The 15,000-nt window shown below is 35.6% G+C and overlaps 2 protein-coding genes across 3 annotated transcripts in view; both read right to left on the bottom strand.

Moving 5' to 3' along the window:
• The window catches only part of LOC144959840 (uncharacterized), an 18,522-nt gene extending 17,557 nt beyond the window's left edge, over positions 1-965 (bottom strand). The window contains exon 1 of one of the 2 annotated variants that reach the window (XM_078892626.1): positions 826-965. In XM_078892626.1, the coding sequence (XP_078748752.1) occupies positions 826-876 (51 nt within the window). In that variant the 5' untranslated portion in view covers positions 877-965. The remainder of the gene's footprint in view (positions 1-825) is intronic. The other variant, XM_078892625.1, reaches the window with a different exon arrangement.
• A 12,184-nt stretch (positions 966-13,149) lies between these two features.
• LOC144960023 (uncharacterized) overlaps positions 13,150-15,000 on the bottom strand; it is a 117,572-nt gene continuing 115,721 nt past the window's right edge. The window contains exon 49 of the mRNA XM_078892966.1: positions 13,150-13,634. Coding sequence (XP_078749092.1) covers positions 13,329-13,634 — 306 coding nt within the window. The 3' untranslated portion in view covers positions 13,150-13,328. The remainder of the gene's footprint in view (positions 13,635-15,000) is intronic.

Raw genomic sequence — 15,000 nt, 5'->3', positions numbered from 1 at the left:
GAACTATCTATTGATTATTATCTTTGTTACTTTCATAAGTATTGTTCAATGAACGGTGCCAATTCAATTGTATTCAAAATAATAAGAGGTGACACAGACTACCATCGACTCAATAAATGCAAATACTCCCACCTCATTGTTATACTCGCTAACAGGAAGGTGACACACAACCGACGTTTTGAAAATGATGGCGCCTGTTTTCCGTGGGATTTGACGGGGGGGGGGATGATTTTTCGGTAAGATCACCACCATATCTATCTAACCAATCTCAAGATCCACGCAAACATCTTCACGTCAATTGTAAAATTTGGTCCAGTGGTTTTGGAGCCTCGGTGTTACAAATAAACCAAATTTACCAAATATATAATAAGATACTTTGAACTTTGTTCATTAAAGATTTATTTGATCATGAACAATTTTCAATAACTTCAGTATTTTTTAATAGAATTTTTTTCGACTTTCCATTGCCGTTTTGATATGTTTTTCCTTACATTCAAACTTGTGTAAAACTGTCTGTGAATTATACAATTATAAAACTAATCTTTTGACTCAGAGTCGCCAAGTTCAGATAGAAAATTGCGCGTTTGTCTCAAAGATATGGTAGTGGCAATGACTCAATTACCGATATGCGACCTTTTATCCTATATATGACATCAGAGTTGTGACAAGGAATACTAACATTTCTGAAATAGCAGAAGACTAATATCTTACTCAACATATCATAGTACTCCATACTTCATCGTCACTAATACTATACGCCTGTTTCCCTAAGACATATCAGTACAACGTAATATAAACAAAATACATAGTATTTCTTGGTCTTACCTCAGAGACAGCCAAAGCCAGCACAGACAACAAAGTAAAGAAGACCCTCATTCTGGAAGAATTGGATTCGTAGTTCGCCGGGGAGAGTGAGAGAGAGTGAGAGAGGGTGAGAGAGAGAATGAAATGTTAAAACTGAAGATTGACACTACTTTTATAGTAACAACACAAAATTATAGAGCCGACCGGTGGGAATTTCAACATGTGTTTTAGTCGTGACGATTGCTTTATCTTGACTACATTTTTGTTTAGTCTATTCTGTTTACTTGGCCGAGACTTGAACAAAAAAATAGAGGATTTTTCTTCTTCACAGAAAAGCAGTATAGCAATCTAACAACGAGCAATAATAGGATTTAATAGTCTGAAGTCATGTCCGCCCAGCAACCAGCAGCTTGGTTCTAAACAAAGAAAATCGGTACTTTTTATTCTTCATGCTGGCAAGAACTATTTCACATGTCATGTGATCAGAATGTATAAAAGTCAATACATGATCAGATTTATAATATTTTTCTCTTCTGGATACACTTTTATGCTCGTCGGAGAAGTATTTCATAAGGGCGTCCGCCACGGTTCCGATAGTTTAGAACCAGTTACTAAGTTACTATGCGTCATGACGAGGGAAGTGACGTCACGACTGTTGAAGCCTATTGAGTGATTTCAACGGCATACCTAATCTCATGTCTACTGTGTTAGAAGTAGCAACGGGATATAATATGTGTGTGTATATATGTATATATATATATATATATATATATATATATATATTATGTCAAGGGCATACCTCATCTCATGTCTACTGTGGTGGTAGAAATGAAGGGAGATTGTTTTTGTTTCTAAGGGCTTTACGGCGCTTGCAACACATTAAGGCCATATTATCAGCGCCAGTAAAAAGAAAGATATTGGGATAGTAAAAAGTTTTAGAATTACAATTAAAGAATCCAAGAATAAGGCAGACAAAGGGGAATTTGTTCAAATAGGGAACAGATGTAGATTCCGAGAGCACACTATCAGTTTACTTAGTTTGAGATCACGTGAAAGTCTCATCCAGACACAAGCACATAAGGTCCCCACTAAAAGGAATACACTCAAGTGTTTACAAATCATATATAATACATAAACAAAACATAATACAATGCATAAGAGAGATATGATTTACAAGGAAAAAAATATCATCTCCCAAAACTAACTACATTTGACTGTTTCCCTCCCAGCCAGGGAATCCGACCAGGGCCAGGACAAAACCAAGTAATCTCATTCCAAGTCAAAGACAGAAAACATGTTAGAAAGCAGACATAGTGGGATAGAAGACACAGTATGTACCTCCCTGCCCACTATGGGAGGTCAGGAACCCAGAACGTAGGGAGATAATCTGTGCTCTACTATCATACAGTAGGTGTAAATGGCAACAAAAATTAGTCCTTCGCAACCATTAAACCCATGAAGCCGGACTTTATCCCGGTTCCTATAGCGTGAAGCAGACAATAGCAATTGCTTGCTATCATTAGGATAGAACGCAAGTTTATCACAAAGTATTTTCCGCTAGCTATGAAAGAACCTGCTACACGATCACAGCGGGGTGGCCAAGAGGGGGTGGGGGTGTCCGAAAAAAATATCTACCACACCCTTGAATGATTTTGGTCTCTGTGTGGCGACAACAGAGGGTAGTTTGTTTGTTTGTTTTAAGGGTTTTACGGCGCTCGCAACACATTTAGGTTATATCAGCGCAAGTAAAAAGGAAGAAAATGAGATAGTAAAAAGTTCTAGAATTACAATTAAAGAACCTAAGAAAATGTAAGACATGGGATAACTGGAAACAAGTAGGGATCAGATGTAGATTCCAAGAGCATACCATCAATGTACTTAGTTTGAGATCAACTATAAGTCTCATCCTGACACAAGCACAACATCCAACAAAGAGGAATGCACTCAAATGCTTAAATTATACATTCCAAATAACAAATATAATAATCCATGACAGAGAGATGACTTACAAGGAGGAAAATCAATAGAATAACTATGCATTTGACTGTTTCGCTCCCAGTTAAGACTCCGGTCAGGGCCAGGACGAAAACAAGTGATCTCATTCCAAGACAAAGATATGTTGGAAAACAGATATAAGGGGATCGAAGACACAGTATTTACCCCCTGCCACTATGGGAGGTCAGGAACCCCACCCAGATATAAGGGGATAGAAGACACAGTATTTACCCCCTGCCACTATGAGAGGTCAGGAACCCCACCCAGAACAAAGAAATCGCTAAAGGAGGTTTAATAAATATATCCCATGGTGTGTTTTGATATTTTAAGGGTTTTACGTAGCTTATGAAACATAAGGTCATTATGAAGACATCAAATAGTCATATAATTATAGATTTACATTTAATAGGACATGATGAAAACTAAGACAAAGGTGACCAGTTCAAATAATATATAGGAGGTGTATAATCCAAAACACACTAGCAGTGAACTCATTTTGTGATAACTAAAAGACTCATCCTGACAGCTGCACATGATCCCAATCAGAAGAACACACTCAAATGTTTAATAATCATATGTTCAAAATAAAATATATAACACACTTGATACCAGAGAGATAGTTTACAAGGAAAATAATAACATCTCCCAATACTATAACTATACATTTGACTGTTTCCCTCACAGCCAAATACTCGGGCCAGGTCCAGGCAGGACAAATCCAAGTAATCTTATTCCAAGACTAAGACAGAAAGCAACTCAGAAAACGAGATTGAGGGGATCGGGGTGCCGGGGGAGGGGGGATTGAAAACACAGTAAATTGTTTCTTTTCTTTTCTTTTTAATGGTTATACGACGCTTGCGACATATTTAGGTCATATCAGAGCCAGTAAAACAGTAAAAAGAAGAAAATGAAATTGTCAAAATATTCTAGATTTACAATCGAAGCGCCCAAGAAAATGGAGGACAAAGGGGAAATTGGTTCAAATAGGGAACAGATGTAGATTTCGAGAGCATACCATCAATGTACTTGAGAAATGATTTAAAAGGGAAAAAAATATCATCTCCCAAAACTGGAACCGTACTTTGACAGTTTCACTCCCAACCAAGGACTCCATCCAGGGCTGGGATAAAACTAAGCCATCCCATTCGAGGACAAAGACAGAAAGTAACTCGGAAAACAGATATAAGAGGATAGAAGACATAGCAAGAGATCTCCTGTCTACGGCAGGTCAGAAGAAACCACCCAGCATTTTTGGATTTTCAAAACATTTTATCCCGACACGACACCATTTACAAGTGACGGATCACGAACCAGCCTCGATTTACAGGCAGTTGCGGTATACCCCCCCCCCCTTACTCTTTCCTGTCAAACCAAAGAATATGTGACCCTACGCCTCGAAGCGGTATTAAGTCGGGATTTGGAAAACGAAGAAAACCGGTTTTAAAGTGGAAATGGTCAAAATGATCAAATTTCAGTTTTTGGTTGTTTCATAAACTACAATCATTTTTCTACATGAAAACATAATAATTCAACACAAGTATTGACGATAAGCTATATATATATTTAAAGTTTTAAAAAGCAACAATCGGTGAAATATTCAAAATAAGAATTGACTTTCTCTCAGAGAGCCACCATTTCCAAGGCTGCACTTGCCAATAATAGTTAATAACAAATACTTCGACCTCAAACTTTAGCCTCGTTGGTTTTTAAAGTTCGTGTTGCTCTACTTATGACTTGATGCACTTTTAGCACTCTCTCTCTCTCTCTCTCTCTCTCTCTCAAACACACACACACACACACACACACACACACACACACACACTACAGCCACCACCACCGCATCTTCATCACGACCACTACTACTACAATCGCCACCACCACCGCATCAACACTGCCACTACTACTTCAACCACCCGCACCGCATCATTATCACTACTACTACAACCACCACCACCACATCATCATCACTACCACTACTACTACAACCACCACCACCACATCGTCATAACTACTACAACCACCGCCACTACTACAACCACAGTCACCACCACCACCACCACCACATCATCATCACTACCACTACTACTACTAAAACAGCCATTATGACATCATCATCACTACTACTACTACTACAACTACTACTACTACTACTACTACTACTACTACTACTACTACTACTACTACTACTACTACTACTACTACTACTACTACTACTACTACTACTACTACTACTACTACTACTACTACTACTACTACTACTACTACGACTACTACTACTACTACTACTACTACTACTACTACCACTACAACCACCAACACAACATCATCCTCACTACCATCATTATGTTTTGGAGCTTTTCTTCACTTGAAATAAGGAAACTTTGGGGTTATATTTGGCAATGTGCTCATATATCAGAAAATATTTGTAATCAGTTATCTATTTCGATCTATACAATATGTAAACACAATACCAAATATCATCCCAATTCCCTTTTTGTGTGTGCGGAAATTCCTCTTTCGGTATTGAAATTCCTCCGAGTGGTGTCTGAAATTCCTGTGTGTCAAATTGAAAATTGGCGTCTCTGCAAATTTTACTATTCCCGTATCTGAGGAGTTATCTTTGCCCCATTGATTTGATTATGTGTGAAAACAGTGCCTCACTTCAAAGTCGATTTTCTCAAAACTTGGTTTTTACACTCTCCTTACTTCAAACGGTCATAGTTGGGCAATGAATAATCAGAAATTTATAAATTTGGTATCATAGGCTATGATTAATTGTGTACCAAAATCCCAAAATTGAAAAATCCGACTTAATATCGTTTCGAGGCGGAGGGTCACATATGAGGACCCTCCGCCAACCCCCCCCCCCTCTCCCAGACACACATACACACACAAATCTTGATATGTATAAAATCAAAATGTTCCACAAAATAAACGAAAACAAGACAAAAAAAGATAAGGAAGTGAAATCAACTTAATTTTTAAACGTCTATTGAAATATTTATAATTGTATAATCTCGATTCATTTTATAAATAACACGTATCAAAGAATATGTAAAAGTAGATAATATGTAACAAAAATTCAAAATATTTGATAAATTATTATCACAGATGCAATTTTACACAGATCAAATGTTGAAATAAATATAAATAGGTAAAATACCAACATATGTCTAATACAAAATGAAAAGATATCAAAAGTTTGTTTGTTTGTATTGTTTTTAAGGTTTATATAGCGCTTGCGACACATTGAGGTCCTTTTAGCGCCAGTAAAAAGTAAGAAAATGGGAATGTCAAAAAGTTAAAGTTTTACAATTGAAAGCACAGGAGAAAAGTAAGACAAAGAGGAATTGGTTCAAATAGGTAACAGATGTAGATGCCAAGAGCGCATCATCAGTGTACTTAGTCTGATATCACCAAAATGCCTCATCCAGACACAAGAACACGTCATCACTAAGAGAAATGCACTCAAATGTTTACAATTCCCCATAGAATTAAAACAAAAAATGCAGCAGTACAGAACAGAGAGATGATTTACAAGGAACGAATATAATCTTTCAAAACTATAATTATACATTTGACTGTCTCCTTGTCAAGGACTCCTGCCAGGGCGAGGACAAAACCAGGTAATCTCATTCCAAGACAAAGACGGAAAGCAACTCGCAAAACAGATATAAGGGATAGAAGACACAGCGTGAACATGTCAAAGAGAACAAGTGACCCATTGTCTCAACACGGTATCAAAACGGGATGATTCAGATGTTAAATAGTCGAATTAAAGCCAAACTAATCAGAAACATAATGATGAGCAAACCTACGAGGTCCCGATTTTAACGATCGGCGGATCAAACCTCTGAAATTTACATACGAGTTGTGCGCACCATGTTTTATTTAATTTTGGGCTGATCAGACCTCTGATGTCATCAAATTAAATAAAACATGGTGCGCAAAACTCGTATGTAAACTTCAGAATTTTGATCCGCCGATCGTGAAAATCGGGACCTCAGAGGTTTGATTCGCTGACCATCGATATTATTTTGTCTTTTTGTTTGTCGCGCTAACAATCTGCAATCATTCTCTTCAATAAAACATATAAACTTAACGCAAGACTGATATTATTGGACATCAATTCACTAATGAGTATTTTAGCCATTCTGATATAATACTGTTTTGATTTGATGAGCCACATCTACATTAAGTAAGGTTATGTGGTCTTGTGGTATGACACTGGCTTTCGGTTCGGAAGGTCCTGGGTTCGAGCCCGCTCGGCGTATAGTTGAGTAATTGTTTGTTGGGTTTTAAGGGTTGTATGACGCTTGTGATACATTTAGGCCAATCCAGTGACAGTAAAGGTAATCATAAAATCACAGAGAATTTCAATTAAAACATCCAAGAAAAAGTAATACAAAGAGGAGGGTTCAAATACAAAACATGAAGAATCCAAAACTACACTATCAGTGTATTTAGTTTGAAATCATCTAAGTCTCATCCAGACATAAGCAAAAGATCCAACAAAGAGGAATACAATCAAATGTTTAAAAATTATATGTTCGAAATAAAATATATAGAATACGACCAGTACATAACAGAGAGATTGTTTACAAGGAAAAAGTATCATCTCCCAAAAACCATAACTATGCATCTGATTGATTCCCTCCAAGCTAAGGATTACGACCAGGGCCAGGACAAAACCAAGTAATATTATTCTAAGACAAAGACAAAAAAGCAGCTCGGAAAACAAGTATAGGATATAAAATTAACGGCAATTGCCTCCCTGTCCATTATAGGAGGTCATGAACCCCATCCAGTCATAATTCAATGACAGATAATCGGGAATCATAATGTTGATCCAATACCAAAATATCGAGGTTACTTGGCTTTCGCTGGAGGAAAAAAAATCGATCAGAAATCATATTTTAAAACAGTGGGTATAATTTTACCTTTGTCGGTTTTGTGAAATTAAATGTAATTAAAGCGATGTGTACTTATTTCCAGGTCTAATAACCTATATTGTTATGGGCTCATTGTTGTAATGGAATTACTCTCAAGCTAACACGATAAATTGTCAAAGTGCAACAATCTTAAATCAAGCCCATAATCGCGTTCGGTTATCAGACCTGAAAATATGTGCACGTCGGGTTAAAACAAAGCATGCAAATATAAATAATAAATTAAAAATTCCCCCAACATGTTGAAAAATAAGCCCGAATAAATAAATGGTCGTAAATTTATTTAAAAATACTCGTATAAATAAAAATAAAAGGTAAAATGATATGATAAATTAATAGTGATTAAAATAGACGTTAAAATTAAAGAAAGATACTGTTGATGAATGAATGCGAACAGAAATCATCAATTATTCTGATATTTTTAAAGAGTTAAATGGCATTTGTTTTTATGTTTTTATGACGCTTGTAACACATTTAGGTCATATGAACGCCAGTAAAAAAAATAAAGAAGAAAATGAGGTAATCAAAATGTTCTGGACTTACAAGGAAAAGTTAACGAAAAAAAGTAAGACAAAAGGGACTGGTCAGAGCCAACGGTTAATGTTCTTAGTTTGACATCATCAGACAACAGTACAAGACCCTACTTAGAGTAAATATTTACATCAAAATATGTTTAATTTTATAGATTTTAAGAGTTTTACGGTAATTACAACACATTTAAGCCATGTCAGCGCCAGTAAAAAGAAAGCAGATAGAAATATTTAGAGGTGCCTAAACGAGTCAATAAAAGCTATAGTAAAATAGGAGTAAAAATGACCCTTACAGATTGTTTACTTTGTTTTGTATGTTTTATACGAGTGATTTTTGCTCCCTTTATTTTACTATAAAACAAAAATGATAGTGAGAACATTCTAGAATTAGATGTAAAGGAAAATAATGTTAAAGGGGAATGGTTCAAATTGGGAACAGAAGTCGATCACAAGAACACATTATCAAAGTACTTAGTTGTATATCATCTTAACCCTCTCGTCACATTCGTTACGATACAACCAACATTTTTATGAATCAGAAGAGTTTTGTACATCACACATTTTTTTGTTGGGAAAATTCTTCTTTTTTTTGCAAAGCTTGTTATGCTACACAAAAATTATGTGTAAGTAGGTACCTGTATCTCATCATTTGGGTGTAAATAATCAATTTTTCCTGAAAAAAGGTCCGTAAGGAGAGAGTTAAAGTCTCATCCAGGCAACAGCACAGGATCCCACTAAGATGAACACACTCAAACAATTACAGTGTATATCCAAAACAGAAAACATAACAATCAATAAATAACAGAGAGTTAATGTACGAGATTAAAAAATATGTTCTCCCAAAACCAACATTTGACTGTTTCCCTTGTCAGCCAAGGACTCCCGTAAGAACCAGGCCAAACCCAAGTAATCCCATTCCAAGATAAAGACAGATTGCAATTCAGAAAACAGATTTAGGGGTTTTGGAGACGCAACAAATGACCTCCTACCCATCATGGGAGGTCAAAAGAGTCCACCCAGGTTGTTGTTATTTCACCAGAGTCTAATCACATGTTCTGGGATGATACGTGTGTATTAAGGCACATGTTGAAGGATTTTATTTTTTTGTTGTGTTTTTTTTTTATTTATTTTTTAAATGACATGCACAATTTAGTCAATGTAATAGAAGAAAATGATATATATTTTTTAAAATGTTCATACATAAAAAATAACTGAAATATAGTAAATTAAAGTTTAGAATGCCATTCAGCGAAGTAGCCAAGTCACTCTATTCCGCCTCCGAACAGGACACAATAGACTAAGAGGACATATGTTTACAAAGCTAGGTATTGGAACAACCCCTTATTGCCCATGTGGAACCGACCATGAAACCACTTTACATGTGCTTATGGATTGCCCATTATACAACGTGCAACGTTCGAACCACTGGGTCACCCCTACAACACTCAACACAAAGCTCTATGGTGAGGCTGAGGACCTAAAGCGGACCACAGACTTCATAGCAGATATCGGACTGCAGCCATAGATGTCCATCAGGGGAACGAAGAAGAAGAAGAAGAAGAAGAAGAAGAACGTTTAGAATATCTAAATTGAAAACGATAAATTACATATTTTATTGATCAAAATATTGTTCTAATCGCATTATACATTTTTAACACGTTCTTCAAAAACATAAAAATTTTATTGTATTTTGAATCTCTTTGAGATTTTGGGGGAATTTCTCATTTGTTGAGGCTCAGAATTCATTTCCTAAAATGAGGTGTGGATCGGAAATATCTCTTGTTGAAGGACACACTGATTTCCAAATAACAACAATCTAGTTAATGTTCATAGGGCAAAGTCTGAATACCAGATAAAATTATAATATTTCTTAGCACTGGAGTTAAGGTAATACTTATCTTATCACGTTTATTTAATATTTTTTTTTAGGTGGAGGAAATTATAAATAGTTACAGCATTTTTGAGAATATTATATCCATGTGTGAAATATTATGATAATTCCAACTGTTCTATTTGAGAACAGATAATAACAAAGAGAAGTTACATTGGTGGATTTTTATATTTACATAGAATTGTTATAAAGTGAATAGTTTGGTTATACGGGCTTACTAGTGCTTGCAAGACTTTCAAGTTATTTTATATCCCCCAAAAGGGAGATGTTTGAGGAGATGGTTTAGATATAAAGTTAAAAGCACCAAAGAAAATTAAGACAAGATGAATAGAAGCAGGGAGCAGGAATATAAATAATAATATGCGTAAAATTTATCACTGTGCTTTGTTGACATCGCCTATAATTCCTATCCAGTCATAAGCAAAAGATTTCGCTATGAAGATGTTTAAAGAGTTCAAAGTAAACATTCTGAATATTATAATAGTGACATCGGAAGAAAAGTATCATCTCTTAATAAAAAAAAATAACTATAAATGTAACCGCCTTCCTCTAAGCTAACGATCCCAGCTAGGACTTGAAGGAAACAATCCGAGCAATGTCAATCCAGAACAAAGATGAGAGCAGCACGTTAGAGAAAGGAAGGAAATAATATGGGGGGATAGAATATTATAAGAGGGATAGAAACCACAGATTTCGTGTCCTCTCTGCCTTATGCCAAAAGACGCCAACTCACCATCGATGGATGGATAGTGAAAAATAAATGTTAAGTCGGTGGATGGATGATACTAGTTATAGTTTATATCGTGTTTGGAAAATAGCAATAAACTATTACATTAGTGGACGGATAACAACAAATAAATATTACATTGGTGGACGGATAACAACAAATAAATATTACATTGGTGGACGGATAACAACAAATAAATATTACATTAGTGGACGGAAAACAACAAATAAATATTACATTGGTGGACGGATAACAACAAATAAATATTACATTGGTGGACGGATAACAACAAATAAATATTACATTGGTGGACGGATAACAACAAATAAATATTACATTGGTGGACGGATAACAACAAATAAATATTACATTGGTGGACGGATAACAACAAATAAATATTACATTAGTGGACGGAAAACAACAAATAAATATTACATTGGTGGACGGATAACAACAAATAAATATTACATTAGTGGACGGAAAACAACAAATAAATATTACATTAGTGGACGGATAACAACAAACAAATTTTATATTTTGTAAATGGATAATTTCCAAGAAAAATTACATTAGTGGATATTATTACATTGTAATATTACATTGGTGTATGTATAAAACAAAGTTATGTTATTTTGGAGGGTTGTAATACAAAAAAAAATGTTACATTGGTGAACAAAATGATTAAGAAAAAACTTAATATTGATGCGTTTTATCATATCGCATTATAATGTTTCATACCTGGATATAATAATATACTGCTCAACTAAAGTGTTAGTCATATCTTTACACTATCCAAAAAATGCAACAAAAAATTAATGTAAAATCGTTAGTTATGAAAGAGAAACTAGGTCCATTTAGCAATTATTTCTGATGGTGTTTAGAACAAGTGAAGTAAAACATGATTTGCGACCTAAACATAATGTGACCAATCCCCGTTAAAAAAAATATTGGTTGTTGATTTCCACAATGCTTCAAATTTAGTATCGATAATAGCCTCAAATCGGCGTTGAAGCAAGAAATACACTGACGTTTCTTTGTCCTGACACGTAAGGCCACCTTGATTTGATGGTATAGTCTGCCGTTCTTGTTGCAGGAAAGTGAACGACTTGTCCACTTGTCCCGGTAATTGGTCTTTGTCTTAAACACGACGACAAAGCATGTCTCACGAAGGTTTGATAGACGAAAGAACGGGAAAAATTGTTAGTTGTGTAAAATGGGTATATAATTTCAGGTAAAATTGTTTGATTGTTTGTTTGTTTTTATAGATTTTACGGCGCTTGAAACACATTTAGGTCATTTCAGTGCCCAATAAAAAGGAAGAAAATGGTACAGTCAAAAAAGTTATAGATTTACAAGTCAAGGCAAACCAGAACAAGTAAAGGAAATGGTTCTAATAGGGAATATATGTAAAATCCAAGAAAACACCATCAGTGGACTCGTTTTGAAGTCACCTAATAGTCTCATTCAGACACAAGCACAGCTCTCCACTAAGAAGAACGCATTCGAATGTTTACAATTTATGGTAAACATTCAAAACAAAAATTACATTAGTACATGATAAAGAGATGATTTACAAGTAAAATATATCACCTCACAAAACACATCATACATTTGACTGTTTCTCTCTCAGGCAAGGACTCCTGCAATGGCCAGGACAAAACCAAGTAATCATATTCCGAGACAATGGCAGAAAGCAACCCAGAAAACAGATATAGGGGTAAAGAAAACACAGCAAATAACCTCCCTGCCCAACATCGGAAGTCAAGAACCCCAGCCAGTTAGGTAAAATCCGTAAAATGTTCGGCAAAGAGAAAGTGAACGAAATAAAATGAAAAATATATATTATGTAAAACCAATGGCCGTCTTGTAAAAAGAAATAATAATTCAGGTTTGTATGTCCATTGTTCGAAGCTACTCTAGTCATTTTGGTCTATTACTTCTTACAGTTCATTGCTTCGAGCAGCTTATTATCGCAAATAGAAAAACGGAGTTTTTACACTAACCCATAGGAATTAAGTTGACACCATACATACTTTCATATAGGAATAATAACGAGATTTACATAACAGTATTAAGTTCTTATAAATATTATAAAGATATTTCTTCAAATTTTATTCTGTAAAAACCAAACTTCTGAATATCTAAAAAAAATCATTGAGACCCTGTGATTATTTTTTTATAGTTGGCAAAAAGAGGGTTAATAGAATGGGCCACACAGTGGTTAGCAAACCCGTGCTTGGTTTTTACTGGAGCAAAATGTATTTTATTTTTGCACATTTGTTTCTGATTTGTATGGCACTCATTGTTTTACACACACACACACACACACACACACACACACACAGACTCACATTTTCAAGTCTTTTATATACATAACAAAGTGCCTGCTCCCTAACATGTCACTTGTTCTGTCAATATTGTGCAGACTTCACCTATTGGTCGAGTGGAGGGGGAGGATTTATCCTACGTTGTAGTTCTAGACCGTTTGAAGGTGCCAGTGTAGGAACGGCTTCAACTTCAGGAAGGTCATCCATTTCGGAAGAATGCTCGATGTTAAGACTTGGTTCCCTTTGAGGCGTGCGAGAATCATCCGCTTCAGGAGTTGACTCAGTTTCTGGCGGAAGTTCTATCTCTGTTGAAGCTTCCCCTTCAGAAATGGATCTTTTGTCAGAAAAATGATCTGTCTTTTCCGGGATACTTGAAGATGTTCCGTTTTCCATGGGCCAAACCTTTGGGCTCTGGACAAGTAGAAAGACATTTGTTGTATGTTTTATTTGTTTTAAGGGTTTTACAGTGCTTGAAACACATTGAGGTCATTTAAGTGTGAGTGACATGGAAGAAAACAGGATAGTCAAACAGTTATTGATTTACAATGGAAAGCATAAGAGGAAAAGTAAGACAACGGGGAATGATTCAAATAGGAAACATGTGTATTTTCCACACTCCAGCAAGGCCAGGACAAAATCAAGTGATCCCATTCCAAGATATAGACAGAGAGCAACTCAGAAATCATATATAGGAGGATAGAAGAAACAGGACGGTCAAACGACATAACCAAAGGTTGACATGTGTATAGACCCTTTGGCTCATGTCAATGTTGCTGCTCGAATTGAATGTAAGCTTTAGTTTAATATACGAAAACAGATAAAATGGACGTTTCGGAATTCCCTTCTATCAAGAAAACAGGATAAATGAGACACTAAAGACGAATGAGATAATGTGGTAGTGGCATTGTTAAGATGAATGTTCATTGTTATCCATTTATCACACAAAACGGGATAAAAAATGAAATTGACGACAATCAGATTCTTGTTACTGTTTTTAGCCATCAGAGGTCTAATGCTCCCAATATTAAATAAAACATGGTACGCAAAGCTCGTATAAAGACTTCACAATTTATGATCGTGAAAATCGAGGCTTCAGAGTTTTGATCCGCCGATCATCGTTATATTTGTACAGCTTTCTTCTGCTACACAAAAGCATGTACAGTATTATACACCAATACTTGTTGCTTTTGAATTTGAGTGTAAAAAATATTGTTTTTAATGTAAAGGTATGGCACTTCGTGAAAACGCCTGGATGTTGTTGGAGAGGAGAGAGAAGTAATTCTACGGCATTGACGCATTGCGTTTTGGTAAAATTCTCATAACATCCGCCAGCCGGATACAATGTGCCAACACACTAAACTATGTGTAACCTTAAACGAAGTTTGTTTTGTGTTGTTATGAGTCACATAATCTACTCACTTTATCTTTCTCTTCATATGTGTCACCTTGAGCGTTTATAATCAGAATGATATACGGGGAGTACTTATCATAAAATGGTTATCTAAAGACAACAGCAAAGTGCTGAGTCATGTCAGCTTCATTTGTTCAATTATTATCACAATATAAAAAACGTGAGCTTTTATACAGGGCAATATCCACTAAACGTGCTCAAAGCGCTTTACAAAAGGTCCTGACCAACAGCAACACGTGACATGTAGAACGATACATAACGCCTGAATTTTCTGTCAGAAACAACGTTGTTAACGGCCAGGTACTCATTTTCACCTAAGTACGTGAGAGAAAATGAGTTAAAGAGTCTTTTCCAAGGACTTAACTA

This window comes from Berghia stephanieae, chromosome 14 (genome assembly GCF_034508935.2).
Source record: "Berghia stephanieae isolate SIO BIC M18660-M18661 chromosome 14, UCSD_Bste_1.3, whole genome shotgun sequence".
In the NCBI taxonomy this organism is placed as follows: domain Eukaryota; kingdom Metazoa; phylum Mollusca; class Gastropoda; order Nudibranchia; family Aeolidiidae; genus Berghia; species Berghia stephanieae.
Note: the sequence above shows the minus strand (reverse complement) of the source record. Positions and strands in the feature narration are given on the sequence as shown.